Source organism: Pongo abelii, chromosome 9 (genome assembly GCF_028885655.2).
Source record: "Pongo abelii isolate AG06213 chromosome 9, NHGRI_mPonAbe1-v2.0_pri, whole genome shotgun sequence".
Lineage (NCBI taxonomy): Eukaryota > Metazoa > Chordata > Mammalia > Primates > Hominidae > Pongo > Pongo abelii.
The window spans coordinates 59110080-59136036 of NC_071994.2; the positions used below are offsets into that span (position 1 = coordinate 59110080).

A 25957-nucleotide genomic window follows, 5' to 3' on the forward strand; every position below is an offset into this window, starting at 1 on the left:
TCTGGCACTAGGGCGCCGGTCGTCTCCTCCGTAGCTTCCGGCACGGCCCTAGAGCGCGGGACGCGGCAAAGTCATGGACCGCAACCCTTCGCCGCCGCTGACGGGTCGCGACAAGGAGGAGAAGGAGGAGGTGGCCGGTGGAGACTGCATAGGGAGCACGGTCTACAGCAAACACTGGCTCTTCGGCGTCCTCAGCGGACTCATCCAGGTGTGGAAACTGGCAGCACGCGTGGGCTCTCCCCACATTCCCCAGGCACCGGGGCTCCGCCTCTGGCGGCTCCTCCTGCCCCGGGAGCCGCCATCCCCACAAAGACCCCTCCCCAGGCGTGCGCTGCGGGACCTCGCCCCTTGCGTTTCTCCGGCCGCTGCGGACCCCAAAACTATCAGGGCCCCGTCGGGGGCTCTCGACACAAAGGGAAGTATAATGGTAGGGATGCTGAAATACTTGCCGTTCTATTTTGCTTTCGCAAGTTCTCCAAAAATACATGATCGTGTAACTGCATTGCTCGGGTTTTGCTCCCCATCCCCACTGTCATTTCTGAAGCCCAGGTCTTTAATTTATATATTTCATGGACTATCGTTGTAATAGAATAAATGGTGACTTTAGGGTTATACAACTTTTATATAAAAAACGTGGCTTCTGACCAGGCGCAGTGGCTCACGTCTGTAATCCCAACACTTTGGATGGCCGAGGCAGAAGGATCGCTTGAGCCAGGAGTTTGAGACCAGCCTGGGCAACACAGACCTGGTTTCTACAAACTTAAAAAAAAAAAAAAAAAATAGCCAGTCCTGACTGTGCACTCCTGTAGTCCCAGCGACTCAGGAGGCTGAGGCTGGAGGATCGCTTGAGCCTGAAGTTGGAGGCTGCAGTGAGCTATGATCCAGCTACTGCACTCCAGGCTGGGGGACAGAGTGAGACCCTGTCTCAAAAAAACAAAAAACGCAGCTTCATTACCCACTAGCTGCAGGTCACCTAACGGCTCAGAACCTCTATTTGTCTCTTAATTTCTATAAAATAGGATTATAATATTTATATTATTATATATAGGGTTATTGTGTAGGTTAAGTGAGATTATAATGGCAATAGAGTGTTTAGCATGGTGTTTGGCTTATAGGAGGTTGTCAGTAAATGTGAGTTTTCTTCTCCCCATGTTTCCCTAATTCGTTCCTCTGCTTCTCTTGTCTATCCTCTCCAGTCAATTTTCTACACAGCTGCCAGAATAATCTTCTTTAAAGGCAGGGCTATTCATGATACTGCTCTTAGTTCTCTTTGCCTAGGAGAAAAATGCGTGTTTCTTGAAGCTTGGAATCCAGGGCTGTTTGTACATTTTCCAGCCTCATCTTCTCATGATACACTGTGTTCCATCAACACCGAACTGTTCACCATCCCCAAACATGCTAGGCCCTTTCTTAACTCTGAACTCTTGTGCTTTCCTCTGAATACTCACTTCTCTCCTTCTTCACATGACAAACTACTATTCTTCCTTTAAAATTTAGCTTAAATATCAACACCTAAGAGAAGGTTCCCCATCTCCCAGGAATAGGTCATTGGTCCATCATTTTTGCTACCACAACTCTGTCCACAATTCAGTTGAATCATTTTGCCTTTTCTAATATGACTATCCCTTTACATGTCTTTCCCCACTAGATCCTAAAAGTTAAAAAAAAAAAAAAAAAAAAAAAGCTTAAACGTAAGGGATTATATCTTACTCGTCTTTGTATATCTACCCCAGTGCCTAGCAACAGTATTTACTTTGTGAATGTTGAAAGAATAGATCTACCCAAGGCACTACATTTTTAAAAGAAGATTTTTGCAAGAGAAGATACTTTGCTGATAGCCTCTTTGTGACTTCTAAACGATTATGGGTTAATATTAAAGTAAGTCCTCACTTAACATCAGTAGGTTCTTGGAAATTGTGACTTTAAGCAAAATTACTGATAATGAAACCAATTTTACCATAGCTAATTGATATAAACAAGAGTTAAGTCCCTGTGGCATATTTGTGGACACAAGAACATCACCAAACTTCTAAATGAGGACCTAAAACACTTCTAATATTAAACATTGAGATAAATGTGAGCTATAAATACGTTTAGGAAAGGTTAATAAAAACAAGATAATTATTTACCCAATTTTGGTGAGTTAGTGAGTGATGGTGGTTGTAGTGATTATCACTACAACCTTTATTCTTTGATTGTGTTAAATCAAGGAATAAATGTTTACAAAGCAAAAATGACCACCTCTTACTACTGTACAGTCCAAAAACAATAACAAATAAGGCAGGCTTACTGAGCACTTTCCTACCACATAATTATTGTCGTGCATCTCTATGATTATTGTCTTCTTTACAGATTTTTGTTTTATAATAATTTGTATTCATCCATTTCCCAACCCACTTGCTCTGGTTCAAGGTTGAGGGTGGCTGGAGCCTGTACCAGCAGCTCAAGGTGCAAGGCAGAAACCAGCCCTGGACAGGATGCCATCCCATCACAGGTACACACACACCCACACTCACTCAGATTGGGACCGTTTAGACACCAGTTATGCTAATGTGCAAATTTTGGGGATGTAGGAGGAAACTAAAGTATCTGGAACAGACTCATGCATACTTGGGGAGAACATGCAGACTCCACACAGACGGTGGCCCTGGCCAGGAATCAAATTTTTTTCTCATCAGCGTTACAAGGAAATGTTATTTGATCACCTGCTGTATTTGGGTACCTGGTTAGTATTGTAGACAACTTTTATTCATGTTTTCTTTCTTTGTGTTTCTGAAGATTGTTAGCCCTGAAAACACCAAATCTAACTCAGATGATGAGGAACAGCAGACGGAGCTTGATGAAGAAATGGAGAATGAAATTTGCAGAGTATGGGATATGTCAATGGATGAGGTATGAGGCTGGAAACAAAACTCTGAAGACTGTTGGGTGAGGAGATGGTGAATGGATGTTTTAAAAATGGTTCAGTCTTTCACTCTGGGGAAAGGCTTTATCTCCTGTCTGTAATCACACCCATATATGATATAGGGAATGAGATCCCAGGAGCTATAAATGCTGAACTTCTGTCTTTGAGGCTGGAGGATCTGAGCTCTCAATAGATTCGGACTAAATACGTAGCTCTTCTGAATGTATTCCTACACACATGTAGGCCGGGAAAGTTCTGATACTTACCTACCTAAAGAGAACTCTGGCCATATATTTGAGAGCAGGTTAGGAGTTAGAAGACCACTAATATACCATGATAATATTAGAAGGAGGACAATAAATAATTATATGTCTATAATTGCAATATTAATCATTGTGTTTTAATATGTGTATTTTATTCTATAGCTCAAAAGCATTTTCATGTATAGTATTCTATTTGATCTTCACAATAACCCTGTGATGTAGGTAGTACCCTTATTTTACAGTTAAGAAAATAGAAGCCAAAAGACATTAAATGACCTGTGTAATCTCTCTTGTTTTATTACCTGGACTTTTGCAATAGCTTCCTGATTAAAATCCTTGTTTTAGTCTCTTTCACCTCCCTTCTGTCCTCTACGATGCCACCTGTGTTACCTTTTTTTCCAGAAATGCAGACTTAATTGTACTCATTTTCTTAAAATTGTCAATGGCTATTCATTGTTTCAGTCATTTTATTTTAAACTTTATTGAGGTATAATTAACACACAAAAAACTGCATATTGTTTTGAAGTATCATTGACATTGATTTTTTTTTTTTTGAAATGGAGTCTCTATCACCCAGGCTGGAGTACAGTGGTGCGATCTCAGCTCACTGCAACCTCCGCTTCCAGGGCTCAAGTGATTCTCCTGCCATAGCCTCCAGAGTAGCTGGGAGTACAGGTGTGCGCCACCAATCGCTGTGAATTTTTATATTTTTGGTAGAGACAGGATTTTACCCTGTTGGTGAGGCTGGTCTCGAACTGCTGACCTCAAATGATCCACCTGCCTCGGCCTCCCAAAGTGCTGGGATTATAGGCGTTGAGTCACTGCACCCAGCCAGTAAACATTGACGGATGTGTACACAGATTAAGCTGTCACTGTAATCAGGATAGAGAGCATAACCATCACCCCTAAAAGTTTCTTTATGGTCCTTGGTAGTCTCTTCCTCTTGCCTCTCCATTCCTCCATCTCTCCAGGCAACCACTGATTGCTTTCTGTCACTACAGATTAGTGTGTATTCTCGAGTTTTATATAAATGTGCTCATATCCTTTTTTTGGGCTGGCTCTTTTATACAGCATAATTATTTTGAGATTCATCCATGTTGTGTATATCAGTGGCTTATTTTTTTTTTTTTATTGCTGAATGGTATTCCATTATATGTATATACCACAATTTATTTTTTACCTGTTGATGAATGTTGGAGTTGTTTAAGGTTTATTACAGATAAAGCTGTTGTGAACTTTTGTATACAAGTGCGTATGGACATATACTTTTTTTTTCCTTGGGTGAATACCTAGAGTGCTGTGTTAGTCCATTCTCATGCTGCTATAAGGAAATACCTGAGACTGAGTAATTTATAGAGGAAAGAGGTTTAATTGACTCTCAGTTCAGTATGGCTGGGGAGGCCTCAGGAGACTTACAATCATGGCAGAAGGGGAAGCAGACACCTTCTTCACACGGTGGCAGGAAGGAGAAGTGCGAGCAGGGGAAATGCCAGACGCTTATAAAACTGTCAGATCTCATGAGACTCACTCATTATCATGAGAACAGCATGAGGGAAACCACCTCCATGATTCACTTACCTCCACCTAGTCTTGCCCTTGATACATGGCGATTATGGGGATTGCAATTCAAGGTCAGATTTAGGGGGGGACACAGAGCCAGACCATATCAAGTGGCATGGCTGGATCTTATGGTAGGTGTATGCTTAACTTTTTAAGAAACTTTCAGATTGTTTTCCTAGCAGTTTTTACCATTTTACATAACCACAAGCAGTGTATGAGACATAATTCCAGGTCCAGTTTCTCCTCAACCTCACCAACAGTTAGTATGGTCAGTCTTCTTAATTTTAGCCATGCTAATAAGTATGTAGTGATAGCTCATTGTGATTATAATTTGGACTTCCTTAATTCCTAATGATGAGTATCTTTTCATGTGTTTATTTGTACTCTGTGTATCTTTTTTGGTGAAGTACCTGTTTGAATCTTCTGCCTGCTTTTTAATTGTGTTGTTTTCTTACATTTTCTTCTAAAAGTTTTATAATTTTAGGTTTTACATATAAGTCTGTGATCCATTTTGAGTTGATTTTTGTACAGTATATGGTGCAAGGATGGATTGAAGTTTATTTTTTTGCCTATGGATATTCAGTTGTTCAGGTTCATTTGTTGAAAAGACACGATCCTTTCTCCACTAATTGCTTTTGTGTCTTTGTCAAAAATCGGCTGTCCGCATACTTTATACTTTGAAATCTTTTCTTTTTAAAGATAGACATCTAGCACTATAAAGTTTTCCCTAAATATTTATGCTTTATCAGTATTCCACAATTTCTGATATGCTGTGTTTACAATTTTTTTTGAGACAGAGTCTCGCTCTGTATTTTTTGTAGAGGTGGGGTTTTGCCATGTTGGCCAGGCTGGTCTTGAACTCCTGGCCTCAAGTGATCCGCCTGCCCCGGCCTCCCAAAGTGCTGGGATTACAGATGTGAGCCACCATGCCCGCAGAAGTTCAGAATACTTTCTAATATTCTTTACTTTTTCTTTGGTTCATAGATAAGTTTCAAATATTTGGGAATGTTTCAGTTATCTTTCTGTTGCTGTGGTTGGTGAACACCGAATCGTTTTAAATGTGTTGAGACTTGTTTTATAGCCCAGAATATGGTTTTAATTGAACATGGTAAATATTCCATGTTCACTTAAAAAGCATGTGTGTTCTGCTCTTGCTGGGTGGAGTATCTTATTCTCAATGTCAGATCAGGTTGGTTGAGAGTATTGCTCAGATCTACTTTCTGTTCTACAATTATTGATAAATTATGGTTAAACAAATTTTTTAAAAAAGAAATAAAACCTGTGTTTTAAATGAACTCTTAGGGTGAAAATCTCAGTTTTAAAATTGAGAAAACAGCTCTGCTGTTTGAAGGAGGTTATTGGGGCGGGCAAAGTCATGTTCTTTGGCCTCCTTTTGCTCCCTTACAAGAGGTGCCCTTGAGGCACCACTCAGAACTGAGCTCTCCACTGACCATTGAGGTCTCTGGCGCAAAGTCTAGTGAGTTTATATCTCAGCCTTGTCTCCTATCATTCTGTAATCACGAATTCAGTGTGCAAGGACCAGAGACCTCCAGATACTTCCTGCACTTTCACGTGTCCGTGGGCACTATTCATGCCGCTCTGCTTAGAATGGCTTCCAGCTGGCAAAATCCTTCTCATTGTTTATGGTCCGGCTTCAGTGTCACCTCCTCTGTGATGCCACCCCAGACATTCCAGTCAGAATTAATCTCTCTTGTTTCGGTGTTCCCACAGAATTGCTTCACTCTGTTACATGTGTCCTCTGATGGATTTAAATTCCTTCTCATCAAAGCATAATGTCACCCCTTCTGAAATATCTTCTTCAATGTTATGTCTAAAGTAGCCCGCTTTATCTTGGTTTCTAGCACATAACATCTTATTTTCTTTGTAGCATTTAGAAATTGTGTAGTTTAGTTGTTTTACATTTATTGTTGGTTCATTTCTTTAGAATGAAAATTCCATGGGACTGATCCCTTATTTAGCTTGTTCACTGATGTGTCCCCAGAACCTAAAACAGTGCCTATTAGGTTTTTCAGAAAATATTTGAGGAGTAATGAATGAATAGATGAATACCTGAGAGGTAGCATGTTGTGCTGGTTGAGAACATAGTCTCGCTGGGTACTTGCCTGTATTCCCAGCTATTTGTGAGGCTGAGGCAGGAGGATCACTTGAGCCCAGTAGTTGGAGGCTGCAGTGAGCTATGATAATGCCTGTGAATCTGTGAATAGCCACTGCTCCAGTATGGACAGGATAGCAAGACCCCCATCTCTTTTAAAAAACAAAACCATAGGCTCAAATCAGACTCATATGGGTTCAAATTCTAGCTTTGCTCTACTGAGACTGTATAATCTTGGGCAGGTTACTAAACTTTTTAAACTTCAGTTTGCTTATGAGTATAATGGGGCTAATAATGATAACTAGTTGATAGAGTTGTTTTAAGAATTAAATGAGATAGCATACAAGCCACTTCACTGTGCCTGGCATTTAATACTTGTTCAATGAATGTTAATTTTATTACTGTTGGTGTTGATATTGTTAGGCCACCCTTGTGCTACTCCAGGAATTACCATTAAATTAAAAAATTTCTGCATGTGACAAAGAATTGCCCACAGGACAGCTTGATCACTTACAGTGAAGAGAATCTGCCATTATGACTTTCAGTTCAGAGTGTATCTTTGAAAATACTATTTTCTCTGACCATGGTCTTTTAGTAAGTAGAGTGTGTCTCTCTCAGTCAGTTGTCTGGCAGGTTACTGGTTTCAGTTGCTGTGGAGAATAATTGCCTCTCTCTTTGAGATGCTCCAGGGCCCTTAATTTTCACATAAGCCATGCAGCTTATATTTTAAGTTAAGGCTTCTCAAATATACACCTCAAATTTAGTGAAAATCTGAAGCAGTGGACAGCCAGAAACTTAATTTTATTTATATATTTTACATTGCAAATCCCCAAGCAAACTGACTTAGCTTTTGTGTCTTACATTCCTAGGTGAGTTTTGGCCCATTTGGGGCCACATGTCCACTCACATGTCACCTGTGTGTTATGCCCCTTTATGCACTGTGGCAGACTCTGTAGGAAGAAGTTATGAGGCTGCCACAGTTACATTGTGATCAGAATTTTTATTCTGTTGATGATTTTGAAAACACAAGTTCTGGTTTTGGACAGGACCCTATAGCAGTTCTTGACTTCTTTCCCCTACCGTGTTTTAAGCTCTTGGAGGACAAGAAGGAATTTTGTTTTTGTCTGAGACAAAAGTCTCACTCTGTCGCCCAGGCTGGGGTGCAGTGGTGAGATCTCAGCTCACTGCACCTTCTGCCTCATGGGTTCAACCAATCCTTCCACCTCAGCCTCCTGAGTAGCTGGGACTACAGATGGTACACCACCATGCCCAGCTAATTTTTGTATTTTTTGTAGAGATGGTGTTTCACTATGTTTGCCTAGGCTGGTCTCGAACTCCTGAGCTCAAGTGATCTGCCTGCCCTGGCCTCCCAAAGTGTTAGGATTACAGGTGTGAGCCACCTCACCCAGCCAAGTTTTACTTTTTTTTTTTTTTCCCCTTTTTTTCTCGCTGTATCGCCCAGGCTGGAGTACAGTGGCAAAGTCATGACTCACTGCAACCTCGACCTCCCCAGGCTCAAGTGATCCTCCCACCTCAGCCTCCCAAGTAGCTGGGACTGCAGGCATGTGCCATCACACCTGGCTAATTTTTGTATTTTTTGTGGATATGGGTTTTCACTATGTTTGCCCAAGCTGGGCTCAAGTAATCCACCTACCTCGGCCTTCTAACCAGCCTCCCAAAGTGTTAGGATTACAGGTGTGAGCCACTGCGCCCAGCGTGTTGCTTTTTTCCCTTGTCCCCCACTTCTAGCTTAATACCTGATAGGTAATCACCAAATGTGTTTGAATGTGTTTAATGAGAATTCCTAGTGGGCAGAAAAATTATTAAGGTAAATAGATTTGGGCAGAAAAGAGTGGGATAATCCTCTGGAGTATTGTAGGTAGTTTAGATTTGTTTATGAAATTGTTCCATTGTCTGGGACCAGTTACCATAAAGAGTAAATAGATTCGGGCAGAAAAGAGTGGGATAATCCTCTGGAGTATTGTAGGTAGTTTAGATTTGTTTATGAAATTGTTCCATTGTCTGGGACCAGTTACCATAAAGAGTAAATAGATTCGGGCAGAAAAGAGTGGGATAATCCTCTGGAGTATTGTAGGTAGTTTAGATTTGTTTATGAAATTGTTCCATTGTCTGGGACCAGTTACCATAAAGACTCTCTAACATCACTTTTGTCTGTTGACACAGTTCCTAAGCCTGTGATTTTTTTTTTCTTGTGTCTACAATTCTAATTTTATTTATTTTTTTATTTTTTTTGGAGACAGAGTCTTGCTCTGTTACCCAGGCTGGAGTGCAGTGGCATGATCTCGGCTCACTGCAATCTCTGCCTCCCGGGTTCTAGTGATTCGCCTGCCTCAGCCTTCTGAGTAGCTGGACTACAGGCGCATGCCGCCATGCCCGGCTAATTTTTTTGTATTTTTAGTAGAGACAGGGTTTCACCGTGTTGCCCAGGCTGGTCTTGAACTCTTGAGCTCAGGCAATCTGCCAGCCTTGGCCTCCCAAAGTGCTAGGATTACAGGTGTCAGCCACTGTGCCTGACCTAAAATTCTAATTTTAATATAGAATTTTATGGTTGCCTAAGCTTTGGGGTTTAGGGAGGAATATTCAACATCCAAGCTAATAATCATTTTTCTTTTCAGGATGTGGCTTTATTTCTCCAAGAATTTAATGCTCCTGATATATTCATGGGAGTACTGGCCAAGTCCAAGTGTCCTCGATTAAGAGTAAGTGTGTACATTTCTAAAGCCTTCTTCTTTGAAGCAATAAGAACAGATAGTGCTGGATAGTCATTTATTTTTCTCACTTTGATTTTCTTACTGACCATAAATCAACAAATCAGCCTGTAGATGTTAATTGAACATTGCCAGGTCCTAGGTAATTTGCTATTTACATTTTTTTAATTTTATTTTTGAGACAGGGTCTCACTATGTCTCCAAGGCTTGGAGTGCAGTGGCGTGATCACGGCTCACTGCAGTCTTGACCTCCTGGGCTCAAGGGACCCTCCCACCTCAGCCTCCCAAGTAACTGGGACTATAGGTGTAAGCCACCACACCCAGCTAATTTTTATTTTTATTTTGTGGAGACAAGAGTCTCCTTATGTTGCCCAGGCTGGTCTTGAACTCCTGGCCTCAAGTGATCCTCCCACCTTGGCCTCCCAAAGTGCTGGGATTATAAGCGTGAGCTACATGCCTGTAATAATTTAAAATGTTAAATTATTAATTTCATAATTTAAAATTATGAGAATCATAGAATTTTAGATTCAGGCCGGACCAGGGAAATTAGCACTTTCATTTACCAGCTGTGGAGACAAGTTAGGCATAACCACTGTTATGCTGCTAGTATGTATCAGAACAAGGAACAGAGCCTGGGCCTTCCATTTTTCAGTTGATTTCTTTTTTACTGACAAAATCCACCATTGCTTGAAAACTATTCTAAACTCAGCCTGCTGCTCAAGACTTCCACTCTCTGAACCTAACTCATCTTTCCAGCATAAAATCTGGATAGCCAGATAACCCTTCTGATTTAGCCAGACCTTTCTACTCCCTATCTCACACTGTCTCCGAGCCTCCCTTTGTGTGCCTTCTGTCCCCTCTCAGTATTTGCATCTGTTATTCACAGTGGTACTTTTCCTTCCACACCTTCCCAAGTAAGTAAGTAAGCTTTCAGTGGTCATTGCTGTTGGTAAACTGCCAAGAACAATAGATAAAGACTGAAGGAGAGGGCTTTATATACTGTGCAGTGTACTGTGCTTTATTGCCAATTAAATTGCCATGTGCTGTGCATATCGTGGATTAGTAAATATCTGTTCAATAATTATAATTATGAAAAACTGCTCTTTACTGAATACCTGGTCTTACTACTATGAGGTATACTTTTAAAGAACTAAATCTTGGTGTGTTCAGGGTCACACAACTAGGAAAGAATGGAGCTGAGATTTCAGCCTAGGCCTGACTCCAATATAACCACTGTACTGTATTTCCTCTCTTTCAGATTATAAAATGGAGAATTCCACAGTATATTTTTACAAATTGAATGTTGAATTAAAATTCTTATTTAAGTAGAATGTTCTCTCTGAATTAGGGCCTGATTAACCCTTTTTTCCATGGTTCCTTATGTTAATATAAGATTTGACGATTATGCTATTTTTGTACTGACTTTTTCTGTCTTAAATATGTTTACTCACTACTGGTATATAAAGAAATAAGCTTATGTCAGGAATGGCACCTTTTAGGAGTTAGTCACATTGTTGTATATATCCGCGGGCCACCGTCTGCTGCCACAGTGATTCTCAGCCTTGGCTGCATGTTAGAATCACCTGGGACAGGGGATCTCAAACTTAAGCATGTCCCCGCATCACTAATTGCCGAGCGTCCCTCCAGAGTTTCTAGTCCAGTAGGTCCAGGATTCTTAATATGTTCCCAGGTGATGCTGGTGCTCTGGTGCATTGCCACACTCTGAGAAACTTTGCCCTAGGGAACTTTTGAAAATCTTGGGTCAGGCCACCCTAGATGAGTTAAAGCAGAATCTCCAAGTGTGAGACTCTGGGCAGCTTTTAAAGTTCCCCAGGTGATTCCAGTGAACAGCCAAGACAGAAAAACTTGATCTTTGATTGGAAGTTCAGTTATTCCCTCTTTAGTTTATAAGGGAAATATATGTGGTTTTTTTCTGCCCCTACTCACTCTTAATCTTTTCCCAACATTTGACCACCCACTTTTTATTGAAACTCCATTTCTATAGCTCCTGTGTCACCTCACTGTCGTCTCTGACCTCTTCAGTCACTTGTCTCTCACCTTTCATTGGCTTTTTTCTTTCTTCCTTTTTTATACTGTCCTGAATATGGACTTTTTCTAAGGTGTAAGCCCTGATCCTTTGTTCTCATTATATTCATTTTTGTAGTGAACTTGTGTGTTCTTTACACCTTTAAGTTGCAACTCTGCCTGTAGGAGCAAAGCCTCGACTTCCCTTCTGATAACTGATGTCACATCTCCAACTTTCTTCAGGCATTCTCTGCTTGCATGCTCTACAGTTGTCCCTTGGTATACATGGGGGATGGTTGCAAGACATTCCCCCATACTGAAATCCGCACGTACTCAATTCTACAGTCAGCTCTGTGGAACCTGTGTGTATGAAAAGTCAGCTCTGCATATTACGCAGGTTTTGCATCTTGAGGACACTGTATTTTCAGTCCAAGTTTGGTTAGAAAAAATCCACCTATAAGTGGACCCACACATTCAAACCTGTGTTCAAGAGTCAGCTGTACTCTCTAACCCTGAATTCTGTATGTCCTCAGTGATTTATGGTCACACTTATCTGATCACAAAAGTCACCTGGTATATGCTGGGTAAACAATAGCTTTCCAGGCTTTACCCTGGAAATTATGATTCAGTAGATCTGAGATGAGATTTGGAAATCTGTATTTTTAACAAGCTCCCTGAGTGATTCTTATGTTCCAGCAAGGTTGGAAACACTGTACCATCTGAACTCATTGTAGCCTTTTATGCACTTTCTTTTTTAGTTTTCCTGTCAACGGGACCAATATCACTGATGGGGAAATGAGGCAACTTGAAAGCTAGGAGTCAAGTTCAACTGCTTTCTCCCCTATCCTCACACTGGATTATTTTGCTTTCACCTTGAGAGTCTTCCTCAGCTTCATCCTTTTCCATGCCTGAGGGCCCTCCTCCTCTTGCATCTTGATAACTGAGGTGCAGTTTGGAATAGTGGTTAAATGCTCAAGCTCTGGAGCTCTGCCGTGTTCTAGTTGGAGATCTTAAGATCTTAGGCAAGTGGCTTAACTTCTCTGTGCCTTAGTTTCCTCATCTGGAAAAATGGGGATACTATTAGTACCTATCACCTAAGTTATTATATGAAATTATACACGGAAAATGCTTAGAGTAATGCCTGGCCATAATGAGTGGTAATAAACTGTTATTACATATTAATTAACTATTACTGAGATAGATTCTTAAGTTCTTTTCAACTTCTTTTCCCTATACACTAGTCTCCCCTTATCCTTGGGGGTTACATTCCAAGGCCCCTAATGCCTAAAACCGAGGATAGTACTGAACCCTATTTATAATATGCACAAATTTCCTTTTCCTTCTTCACAGTTTCATGGATAGATTTGTTCTTAGAGATCCTAAGCAACCTCAGCATACATTTTTGTTTGTTTTTCTTATGAAGTCAAGAACTTTTACCTTTTCATGTAAAGAAAGCACTTAGTGGCAGCTCCTTGGCATATCCAAATTGCCAGCATCACTACTCTTGTGCTTTGGGGTCATTATTAAGTAAAATAAGGGTGACATGAACACAAGCCCTGTGAGATACCACAATGGTCGATCTGATAGCCAAGATGGCTACTAAGTAACTAATGGGCAGGCGGCATATACAGTGTGGATATGTTGAACAAAAGAATGATTCACATCCCAGGTGAGACGGTGCAAGATTTCATCATGCTGCTCAGAAAGGCATGCAATTTAAAACATGAATTGTTTATTTCTAGAATTTTCTATTTAGTACTTTTATACCAAGGTTGATCATGGGTAACTGAAACCATGGGTAAAGAGGCACTGCACTAATACATTATGCATTTTGCCACCAGAATAATCTTTCTAAGATACCGTTTCACTATGTTGTCTCCCCTCTTTGAGCATCTTCATGATTCCAAATAACTTCCCAGATTAAGTCTAATTCTTCAGCACGGCATTCAGAGCCCTTAATCTCAGTCCTTTATACCTGCAGTATTTACCTCATGCTGTTCACCCACTTTGTGCCACAACCAGAGTACTTTATTGTCTACAGTATTCGCCATGTACATGATTCCCTTCCTGCCTTTGCTGATACTTTCCCCTTATTTGAACGTCTGTCTTTTTGTTTGCATATCTCAATCCTATCAATCATTTAAAACTCATTTTATCGATAGGAGTTCTTCTTGCATAGCTCCTGCCTTTGCCCTTTCTTGTTCTTATGTTTTTCATCCCTTCTCAAATACTGTGAGCTTGTCAAGGTTAGGGTACAGGCAGTATATGTATTTCTTTATCCTGCCTCCCCTCCGCCTTGCCCCAAAACTTGGCTCAGCAGGTTTTTGTTTAAGTTAATATTTTTGTTTATGTCTTTCGTCTCAGAGCCATTGTGACTTGTAAAATTTGATTTGGCAGGAAATCTGTGTGGGAATTTTAGGTAATATGGCCTGTTTCCAGGAGATATGTGTGTCCATCAGCAGTGATAAAAATCTTGGGTAAGTCTTACTATATAATTATGTTTTTTAATATATTCATTTATATCCTTAAGGAAATTCTAATACATAGGAAAAGTAGCAAATCTGAAAGACAGTCCTTTCTTTGTCTTGATGAACACTCTCTGGGAACTTCATTGTGTGTTGATGATAGCTAGGGGCTTCTTCAGGAGGTACTGAAATGATTCAGGATTTAAGCCTGTTTTCTTCAGTAGCAAAGGAACCTGAATTGTCAGCTGGTGGCAGTAAGCCAGATAGGGGAAGAACCAGTGGGCCAAAACTTGGATATGGGGCAGCCAACTGGAATCCAAAACAGTTTAGGGGCAGGGAATCCGATGTCTCAGCTGGAGTCTACAGAAACTAGATTTGTTGAATAATGTCATCCTGAGAGCTCTGACTTAGAGGGTAAGACTTGCCAACAACTGGAAGATAAAGGGTTGCCTCTGTGATGAAAAGACTTTCAGATTTCTGCTTCGAGGCTCGTTCTCTTCTCCATGTGTAAAGTTCTGGGCAGAAGGTTTTTTAATGGAGGAAACCCAAGTGGTTACTGTGTTCTGAGAACACCCCGAAATTATATGCTGAATTTTATGAGTGTATTAGTTTTCTAGGCAAAGTGTTCATGGCTTTTAATCGGAATCTCAAAGAAATTTGTACCCAAAATAGGTTAAGAAAACTGTTCTGGGCAGTTTTTGTCAGAGCTGGGGCGGTGAGGGTTTTATCACAGGATTCAAGTACCTGGGTTTCTCAGAAAGAGAGAACTCCTAGTTGTGGAGGGACTTTAAGATCCTAGTTCAGAGTATTTATTCCTCAGTAATTTACCATCATCCATGGAGCAAATGACTTAAGATTATGTTTGGTCTCTAATATTCTCTATCAAAAATCCAAAAATGAGAAATGTTTACAAATGTTATAAATTCAATTAAATGCTTGTCTTAATATTAGTATGGTGCAATTTATATTACTGGTGGGATATAAATTTGTTGAACCACTTTAGAATAGTTGGGCATTATCTGGTCACGTTGGAACATATGCATGTGCTGTGACCAGCTCATAGTGGGCATATATGGTAAGAGAAACTGTGCACATGTGCATCAGGATAACTCTTACAAATATTATAGGAGGATTGCTTGAATTAGCCCCAAATTGGAATCAACACAAATGTCTATCAACAGTAGCCTGGAAAAATAAATTGTGTTATTTTCACACAATGGAGTGCTCTGCAGCAATCTGTCAAAGAATAACAGCTAAAGAAACAACATGGGTGGATCTTACATGTATAATTTTCAGCAAATAAATGAAGAGTCAATAAGTATAATACAATTTATTTCATATGTTGTCTCCCCTCCTTGACTGTCTTCATGAATCCGAATAACCTCCCAGATTATGTCTATTTATTCAGCATGTCCTCTTAATCCTCTTACCTGCAGTATAAAGCAACACCAAAATATATAAAATAATAAAACTATAGAGCAAAGTAAGGAAATGGTTGCTGGAAAAATCAGAATGGTCATCATTTCTAAGTTGGAAAGAGAATTGTGATTTGGAATGGACACATGGTGACTACAGAGATGCAGCTCTGTTCTGTTTCTTGGAAACAGGAGTGTTTGCTTTATAATTATTTATTAACTATAGATTTGTGTCTTTTGAGCTTTTCTGAATATATGCTGTATTTCACAATAAAGATGTTCAAAAAATTAAATGAAAACTCTGATATTTTAAATGCAAGAAGTGAGGCATATCGGTTAACTTCTTTGTTTTTGTAGGCAGGTGTTATTGCACTGTTTGTATGATTCAGACCCACCTACTCTGCTGGAAACAAGCAGGTATGCTTTTCCTTTTATGAATTCTATAAGGTTACTCGTAAGAGTAGATAAGAAAAAAAGTTAATTTTTTATTTTCAAATTTCCTTTACTGTTTTTTTTTTTGAAAAGTAGAAATTCAACCCACGTTTACCATGTAGGTTGTTGCTTACTTGCCTTTCCCAGGCAGAAGTGGCCAGTGTTTGGGTTGAAAGGATCCGGGAACATCCAGCTATTTATGATAGCATTTGCTTCATTATGTCAAGTTCAACAAATGGTAAGTCATCATGTACTCTAGAAAAAAAATGTTTTAAATTGTATTTAATTTTTAGGAAACCATGTAACTATTTCTAGAAGTCACCTTTTTTAAAAAAGCCTTGAGTGCAAGGTAATGAAGTTTGTTTGAGACAGAATCTTGCTCTGTCACCCAGGTTGGAGTGCAGCAGTGTGATCATAGCCCACTACAGCCTCACACTCCTGGGCTCAAGGTATCCTTCTGTTAATCTCCCCAATAGCTGGGACTGTAGTCATGCAGCGCCATGCTCAGCTGATTTTAACATTTTTTGTAGAGACAGTGTCTCGCTTTCTTTCCCAGGCTGGTCTCCAACTCGTGTGTTCAAGCAGTCATCCAGCCCTGGGCTCCCAAAAGTGTTGGGAGTATAGGTGTAAGCCACCATGTCCAGCTTTTTGTTTGTTTGTTTTTTGGAGAAAGTTTTTTGATTGAAGATACAAAATTTCTTAAACTCTTGGGACACTGATAAATTCCTCATTTAAAAATGAGGAAAGATAAGCAAATTTAAACATACAAGGTAAGTAAATCACCCTTTAGAATACTGCTTTGGCAAGATTTGGTTTTCTTAGAATAGCTTTAGGAATTTTGCTTAACCCTATTGCTTTTAGCAGTTTGTTTTTCATTTCGATATCTGTTTTATTCTCTGCAGTTGACTTGCTGGTGAAGGTGGGGGAGGTTGTGGACAAGCTCTTTGATTTGGATGAGAAACTAATGTTAGAATGGGTCAGAAATGGGGGAACTCAGCCTCTGGACCAACCCCAGGAAGAGTCTGAAGAGCAGCCAGTGTTTCGGCTTGTGCCCTGTGTACTTGAAGCTGCCAAACAAGTACGGTAGGTGAGCTCTTTCGTGCAAAATGTTCTGGGAAAATGCAATTGCTAGAAGTATTCTCAGATATAAAGTCTTCTTATATTCCTTACAACAGAATAAAGTACATAGTCACTCCTTGTTACGTTAATTCACTACTACTATTTGTGATGCAACCTGTGTAGTGGTTACAAAGTTCCTGTTATATTATCATTTAGCTATAGGCTGTTACTCAACATTAACTGTGGTTTCTGTCTTATGATATTTTATGTAATTTAAATCAAAGAGAAAACATTTTCTTGTGCTTTATTTTACATTGAATATTTAACAATATCTTCATTAACGTTGCACATCATTTGTTTTTTTTTGCTCCTTGTGTTTATATGCCAGTCTTCAATAAGTGACTGATGTTGGGACTCTGATGTCTTGCCAAGAGTGATTACTAAGCCTTCCAGGTCATTAAAACTGTTTATTGCTAATCACTAGAAAATTAATTTTTAAATTGATCTGCATAGTGGGTTGCTTAGTGCATTCTTAGTGCTGAGTAAGCCACATCAAAACCTATTAATTTTGTGTCCTTTATCCAAGTGAGGATTAAATTCATCATCTTTCCCTAAACCTGCTTCATCAGTATTCTCAATCTCAGTAAATGATGTAATCATTATCCTATTTGGATAGTGTAGAAGAAATCGAGAAGCCATTACTGAATCTTTCCTGCCCCAGTATTTTCCCATTGCAGTCAACTCCCCACCCTTATTCCTGACTTTTTCTGGGATTCCATCCATGGCAATCAAGCCATTATTGTCTCTCATCTGGAGAACTGCCACATTCTTTTACTTGAATTCCCTGCCTCTATGCTTGCTTCTCCCAAGCCTAGACTTTAAAGCTGTTTTTGCAAAGTACGCACTCATCTCACTCTCATGCTTCAGTCTTTTCAGTTGGCTTCCTTAGGATAAGGTCCAGAAAAACAAACAAACAAACACAGCTTGGGTACTATGTACATCACCTGGGTGATGGGACCATCCATATTCCCAAACCTCAGCATCATGCATGTAACAACCCCCTAACATGTACCTTCTGAATCCAAAATATAAATAAATAAAATAGGGGAAAAAAGAATAAAATAAATGAAAAATTCTCAGAAAAATAAAGTACAGCCTATAGACCCAGTAGCGCTATCCTTATTCCTTGTACTCTGCGTTTCAGTCATGTGAAGTTTGCTTCACTTCTTCAACTGAACCAGGCCCTCTTGTCTCCAGGCCTTTGCACAGTATGTTTCCTCCACCTCAGACACTTCTTTGCCCCTTCATGTTTCTGTGTAAACATAATTTTTCTTAAGATACCTTCCCTGACCCTGCAAACTAAGTCTCCTTGCTTTGTGAAGTTCCTAGCCCTATAGTGCTACATTAGTACCACTTCATTGTAATTACCCCGCTTGCAATCTTCTTTCCTTTTGGAGTATAAACTTCATGAAGGTAGGGATAACATCTTATACATCTGTTTTCTCAACTCCTAACATAGTGCCTGAAATTTGTAAGTACTTAAATAAACATTTGCCAAACCATTGTTTTAATTGTTCACTGTCTTTTCACTTGTTTGGTTGAAGAACTAAGATTTTGAGTTTCCAAACTATTTAGATTTTTGAGAATCCAAACGGTTGATCATAAGAATTAGACTTACACGGTTTTAGTATTCTCAGCTAGGGAGCTAGGATAATCCTGAGACATTTTCAGCACATCATTATTGTTGATGCATGGTGCAGTGGACCTTACATTCATACTATAAAAATCGCAGTCATTTTTTGTTCTGATTATTCAAGCAAACCAAAATGATAAAGTATCAACTAGCAGGTTTCTGCATTGTTGCTTTTGTGAGATAGAGCCAAAAAGTTTTTTTACTTCTTGTCCTGTGTGTGTTGATTATATTATATAATATTTGTTTATTTTTTGCTGTTTCCCCTATTAGAATATAAAAGCTCTAACGAGCACAGAGACTTCATTCCTTTCCTTGTTTTATCCTCAGCACCTTGAACAGTGGCTGGCAGAGTAATAAATATTTATTGAATGAAGAATGATTGGAATGCCCTGGACAGTAAAGTTGTTGATTCAGTGCTTTTACTTTTCCTATTTAGTTCTGAAAATCCAGAATGGCTTGATGTTTACATGCATATTTTACAACTGCTTACTACAGTGGATGATGGAATTCAAGCAATTGGTAAGGTGGTTTATCGGGATGCACTACAGTTACTCATTTAATTGTTTGATGATTTTAAAGTACTGCTTTATTTGTCCTCTTTATTAAGTACATTGTCCTGACACTGGAAAAGACATTTGGAATTTACTTTTTGACCTGGTCTGCCATGAGTTCTGCCAGTCTGATGATCCACCCATCATTCTTCAAGAACAGAAAACAGTGCTAGCCTCTGTTTTTTCAGTGTTGTCTGCCATCTATGCCTCACAGACTGAGCAAGAGTATCTAAAGATAGAAAAAGGCAAGTACAGTTTCCCAGGCTCATACTGTTTTTCATTTCATTTATTTCTCCCTTTTAAAAAACGCTTTCTTTTCCCTAATTATAAAAATATTACATGCTAAACTTCAAAAATTTATTTTATTATCGTATTTATTATTTTATTTTTTATTTATTTTTATTTTTTGGAAACAGAGTCTTGCTCTGTTGCCTAGGCTGGAGTGCAGTGGTACAATCTTGGCTCACTGTAACCTCTGCCTCCTGGGTTCAAGTGATTCTCGTGCCTCAGCCTCCCAAGTAGCTGGGATTACAGGCACACACCACTATGCCCGGCTGATTTTTGTATTTTTTCAGTAGAGACGGGGTTTTACCGTTTTGGCCAGGCTGGGCTCGATCTCCTGACCTCAGGTGATCCACCCGCCTCGGCCTCCCAAAGTGCTGGGATTACAGGCGTGAGCCACCCCACCTGGCCTATTTACTTATTTTAAAGCCAGAGTCTTATTTTGTTGCCCAGGCTGTAGTGCAATGGCAGGATCATAGCTCACTGCAACCTTGAATTCCTGGGCTCAGGTGATTGTCTCACCTCAGCCTCCTGAGTAGCTGGGACTACAGGCACATGACACCACATGTGGCTAGTTTTTAAATTTTTTATAGAGACAGGGTCTCACAATCTTGCCCAGGCTTGTCACAAACTCCTGGGCTCAAATGACCCTCCTGCCTTGCCTTCCAGAGTACTGGGATTACAGGCATGAGCCACTGCACCCTGCCTAAAAATTTATAAAAAATATCAAGGAAACATGATGTTTGTAATCTTACCATCCCACACATGCACATATATTTAATTCTGCTTTTTAGCCAACATTTCATTTAGAAACATAAAATGAATATTTTCCTATGTAAACACATATTCTTTCACAGAATGATTTTTATGACCACAATTAAATTCATGATTCGTTTAGAATTTATTCTGGTGTCACATGTGAAGTGTGGCTTTAATTTTTTTTTCCCCCTTTGATAACTTTGGTACTAGTGGTATCAGTTTTTTCCCAGAGGGCTACCCAGTTATCTCAACATCATTTAGTGAATAATCCAGCTTACCCACACTGATTTGAAATTTCATCATTATTTTTTAAATTCCCCTATATATTCTATTCAGTTCCATTGTCGTATTGATATATTAGTAGCCATAGTGTTTTTAAATATTAAGGTTTTATGTTTTAATACCTAATAAGGCAAATTCCTCTTCATTCTAAGTTTTCAGAATGTTTTTAACTATTCTTATCACTAACTTTGAGTTCCAAAAACAAAAACTTTCTGACATTTTTGTTGACATTGTGTTAACTTGGTAGAATATGTTATGCCCTTTCATTTGTTCAGGTCTTTTTTGTGTCCCTCAGTAATGGTTTCTTCATATAGATCTTGGATATTTCTTGTTAGTTTCATTCCTAGATATTTTATCTTTTGGATTTACTATTGTCTGTGACGTATTTTCTTCCACTGATTATTGTTGTTGGAATATATGAAGGCTATTGATTTGTGTATATTAACTTTGTATCCTGTAACCTTACCAAATTCTTACTATTTTTAGTAGTCGTTCCAGTAATAATCTTTGGGTTTTATCTGATAGTGGTTTGGTTTAAATTAGATATATTTTATCACTTGTCTATCTCTGGTTTATTCTTCTTGTCTTTCTGGGTTGCCTAGAATCTCTGGTGTAAAATAATAGTGATGGTAGAAAACATCCTTACCTTCTTCCTGATTTTATTAGGAATAATCCTAGAGTTCCATTGTTAAGCATTATTGGGTGTAAGATACATGTTTTACAGCCAGGTGCTGTGGCTCACACCTGTAATCCCAGCACTTTGGGAGGCTGAGGCCGGCAATTACCTGAGGTCAGGAGTTCAAAGTCAGTCTGGCTAACATGGTGAAACCCTGTCTCTGCTAAAAATACAAAAATTAGCCAGGCTTGATGGCGCACGCCTGTAATCTCAGCTACTCGGAAGGCTGAGGCAGGAGAGTTGCTTGAACCTGGGAGGCGGAGGCTGCAGTGAGCCGAAATCGCACCATTGTACTCCAGCCTGGGCAACAGAGCAATACTCCGCACCCCCCTCCAAAAACAGATGTATGTCTTACCATTTAAGGAAATATTAATCTGTTTCTATTTTATTAAGAGTTTTTAATAAAAAAGGAATGTTGAATATTTTTAAGATCTTCATTTATAGATAATGTTACCTCATTGAGAAGGTGGCATTGAGTACAGTCCTTAGGGAGAGAATGGAGGGAGTCATGTGCATACTTGGGGAGAAGAACATTCCAGACAGAGGGAATAGAAAGTGTAAAAGCCCTCAACCAGAAGTATGCCGGGTATTTTTGAGGAGGAACAGTGAGATCCCATGTGGCTGGGGTGGTTTAGCAAAGTAGCACATGGAGCCAGAGAGGTAGAGTATGGAGGGCCTGATTTTGCCTTTTCCTCTGAATGAGGTGGGGAACCATGGTGGATTTTAAGCAGAAGTTGCATACACATGAGCTGACTTTAATAGGCTGCTGTTTTGATGAGAAATGTAGGGAGTCATGGGTACAAAAGGGACATGAGTTAGGAGGCTTTTAGAGATTCTTGATAATTGACTCATAGCAAGAAATGTTATAACTTGGACCAAGATGGTAACAGTGGTAGTGGTAGAAAAATCCTCTGAGCTAATTTTTTTGTACTTTTTGTAAAGACACGGTTTCGCCATATTGCTCAGGCTGGTCTCGAACTCCTGGGCTCAAGCTACCCGCCCAGCTTGGCCTCTCAAAGTGCTGAGATTACAAGCGTGAGCTACCACCCTTGGCCTCCTAGGCTCTTTTGATTGCTGATGCTTCATTGCTTTAGTTCTCAACTCAATGTCACCTTGTCAGAGAGCTAGCCCTGCTAGGCTGCTATATTATATTCCTCTTTTATTTCCTTCATAGAACTTAACCAAAACCTGAAATAGTCTATTTTATTTACTTATTTGAAAGTATAAAAATGTAAGCCTCTTATAGGCTGACATCTTGCTGATGTTACTACTGTGTCTGTAATACCCAAAATAATAACGTCTAGCACTAATTCAATACGTATGAATGAAAAGCCAAACTTAACTGGCCAATTCCATGCTTCTTGATTTGTTTATACAGTAGATCTTCCTCTAATTGACAGCCTCATTCGGGTCTTACAAAATATGGAACAGTGTCAGAAAAAACCAGAGAACTCGGCGGAGTCTAACACAGAAGAAACTAAAAAGACTGATTTAACCCAAGATGATTTCCACTTGAAAATCTTAAAGGATATTTTATGTGAATTTCTTTCTAATATTTTTCAGGCATTAACAAAGGTAGGAAAGAAGTATTGATGATGTCATAAGCAAAAGAAAGTGTGGGTTGCTTAACTCTCCAAACTTTATTTTTTTTAAATATGAAAATAATATATAATTTGGGAAAATAAAGTAAAATCTTAATATCACCATGAGTTTATAATCTTAAAAACAACTAGCTGATGTAGTTTGGTATATTTGTGTGACAGACATATGCCTATGTTTGCATGCATGTATTTTTATAAATGCATTTTTCATATACTTTAACCCAGCATATGCAATTTTTATAGACTACTGTTTTCCCTTAACACTATATTATAAACATTTTTCTTGATTCTAGATGAAAGACTTTTTACTGAGAGCCAGTTTAAACCTAATTTACCAAATAATCAGTTTTCAAAATTTACTGCAAACTTCTCTTAAGGAATATTCTCCCTGAATATGTTCAATGGTTATTAACATTCTTCCTTTGACCATATTTTTTCTATCCATATATTTGGAAAGAAATGTATTATGAATATGTTATGAATATAGTATGAATATAAAATGTTATAAATATAGCTGTGAAGAATATATTTATTCATACCTACTGAATTTTTTAAAGAGTATTTCTTAAGAAGTTTCTCTTGGCCAGGCACCCATAATCCCAGCACTTGGGAGGCTGAGGCAGGTGGATCACTTGACCCCAGGAGTTTGAGAACAGTTTGGGCAACATGGCAAAACCTCATCTCTACAAAAAATACAAAAATTAGCTGGGCATGGTGGCATGCGCCTGTGATCCTAGCTACTTGGGAGGCAAAGATGGAAGGATTGCTTGAGGCTAGGAGGTCGAGGCTGCAGTGAGCCCAGACTGTGCCACTACACTCCAACCTGAGCGACAGAGTGAGACCCTATCTCAAAAAACAAAATGAAACAAAAAGTTTATCTTATTCTGGTGATTTTTTTTTTATTAGTTGTCTTGCTTCCCTTTTCCATATTTGTATTTTCCAGATTTGGGGTTATTACCTTAGCAGGTTTTACAGAATTTAAATTACTGGATTCAACATTATAAATGTGAAGATGGCTAAGGCGTAATGGCCATATTTTGTCAAAATGCTGTTTACATGTGGAAATGTTGGTTTTACTTGACCCTTATTATTGGGTATTCTAATTTTTATGTCAAAGTTCAGGTAATAAATTGTGTCTTACTTTGATTTGCATTTTTAAATTAATGAGATTGAAATATTTGGATGTCGTATATTAATTTTGTTTCCTACTTTTTTATAATTTATCCATTTTGATTATTTGTATGAATTTCTTCGGTAATAGTGTATCTTTTCCATATTTATTGCATGTATTTTTTCCCATTTGCTGTTGCTTTTGTTTTTTGGAGCAAGGGACATCGATATTTCTTAACTTTTAAGTGGTAGGAACATCAAAGAAAGGTGGGCTGAGAATACACGAGTGCTATGTCATGCAAATTCTTATGTCATATTTAGGGGATTTAGACTTCATCTTGAAGAAACTGAGGAGCTACTAAAGATTTTTTTCTTTTAAGCACCAAGTGATACAATCAGTTTAGAAAGATTACTCCAAAAGCAATAGAGAGGAAGGAGTAGAGATAGTTGAGGCTGGAGGGCAGGAGATCAACTAACAGGCTCTTGTGGTTGGTAATCTTCAAGAATAATCTGAAAAGTGATGGCAGCCTAAACAATGGAAGTTTGAATGGAGAGGAGGGATGGGGATAAGAGAGATTTGGTAGAATAGAACTGAGCACTTGCTGGGAGGGGTCAGCAGGAGGGGAGAAGGAAAAGTCTTGGTTGTGTTCCAAGTTTGTAGTCTGTGTAGCAGGGTGGATGGTGGTGCCTTTCACTAAAATAAAGACGAGTGGAGAACATGTTTGGGTTACATAAGCCTCCTTGATGTTGGTGGGTTCAGGTGGGACATTTGAAATGCCTGTGAAGTCAGGAGGGAATTGAATATCCTGATTTGTTTTTATTCACTAGTTAAAGCTTGAAAAATTTTCCTTTTTTGACATGAAATCTTGTTGTTTTAGGAGACGGTGGCTCAGGGAGTAAAGGAAGGCCAGTTGAGCAAACAGAAGTGTTCCTCTGCATTTCAAAACCTTCTTCCTTTCTATAGCCCTGTGGTGAGTATGGGTAAATGTATAGGTGGCCAAGTTTCGTAGGATTACTAAATGTTTTCAAGTAAGCACTTGATTTCGAGGTCATTGTCAAAAATGATAGTATATACAATTTATATGACTTAATGCCTTTATCAGATAGATGACTGCTAGAAACAGAAAACCAAATACCGTATGTTCTCACTTAGAAGTGGGAGCTAAACCATTGGATACTGTGGACATACAAATGGGAACAGTAGACACTGGGGACTACAGGAGGAGGGGAGGGAGTGAGGGCAAGGGCTGAAAAACTACCTATTGGGTACTAAGCTCACTGCCTGGGTGACAGGTTCATCTGTGCCTCAAACCTCAGCATCATGTAATATACCTTTATAACAAACCTGCACATTTAGACATTTAGACTCCCCTGAGTCTACAATAAAAGTTGAGGGAAAAAAAGATGACTACTGGAAAATTCATAATACTATTGGGAGTAACAATTCTAAGAGGAAAAACATAAGCTCTGAATTTATAGTACTCCTTTCTGTTATGAAGTAGGTAGCATCTATATTAAGCCAAAATCAGATTCTTGGGAATAGTCGGTAGGTTTTTATGGTTTTTCAAATGACATCACATTTCCTACCGTTAGAATCAGATTTCAAAGTAGGAACTTTTACAGGAAAATGAAGGACAGAATGTGGGAACAGACTGTAAAGAGGAGGCAGGGGGAGAAGTACTAGCTCAAGAGTAAAACGGAATGGGAAAGCATAGTCATTTCCTTGAGAATGTTTTAGAAGACTGCTTAGGAAGTACTGTTACTGTCATCTGGAGATCTGCCAGCATTTCTTTTCCATTGGACCATTTAGAAACCACAGGTAGAGCAATCAGTACCTTAAAGCACATTTTTCTCTTCTGTGTTTGATTTTTTTTTGTTTGACTCACAGGTGGAAGATTTTATTAAAATCCTACGTGAAGTTGATAAGGCGCTTGCTGATGACTTGGAAAAAAGCTTCCCAAGTTTGAAGGTTCAGACTTAAAACCTGAATTGGAATTACTTCTGTACAAGAAATAAACTTTATTTTTCTCACTGACA

General features: G+C 39.1%; 1 protein-coding gene across 5 annotated transcripts; it reads left to right on the plus strand.

Moving 5' to 3' along the window:
- SAAL1 (serum amyloid A like 1) lies at positions 1-25957 on the plus strand. 5 transcript variants are annotated; one of them, XM_024255806.3, is made up of 12 exons: positions 1-208; positions 2779-2892; positions 9478-9561; positions 13993-14072; positions 15833-15892; positions 16030-16145; positions 16810-16990; positions 19096-19178; positions 19267-19455; positions 22588-22784; positions 24799-24891; positions 25809-25957. In XM_024255806.3, exons 1-12 carry the CDS (start codon positions 74-76, stop codon positions 25899-25901), a joined length of 1425 nt encoding a protein of 474 aa, XP_024111574.2. In that variant the 5' UTR covers positions 1-73; the 3' UTR covers positions 25902-25957. The 5 variants fall into 5 exon arrangements, with proteins under 5 accessions (XP_024111574.2, XP_024111575.2, XP_063584590.1 ...); XM_024255807.3 differs by having other exon boundaries at positions 12-208; positions 22591-22784; XM_063728520.1 differs by having other exon boundaries at positions 22-427.

Excerpts from the sequence above, each read along its gene's own strand:
- SAAL1 (XM_063728520.1), top strand. The coding sequence starts at position 74 with ATGGACCGCAACCCTTCGCCGCCGCTGACGGGTCGCGACAAGGAGGAG. Across the intron at positions 9,562-13,992 it reads CCAAGTGTCCTCGATTAAGA|GAAATCTGTGTGGGAATTTT; the intron begins GTAAGTGTGTAC and ends TTGATTTGGCAG. Across the intron at positions 22,785-24,798 it reads TTTTTCAGGCATTAACAAAG|GAGACGGTGGCTCAGGGAGT; the intron begins GTAGGAAAGAAG and ends TTGTTGTTTTAG.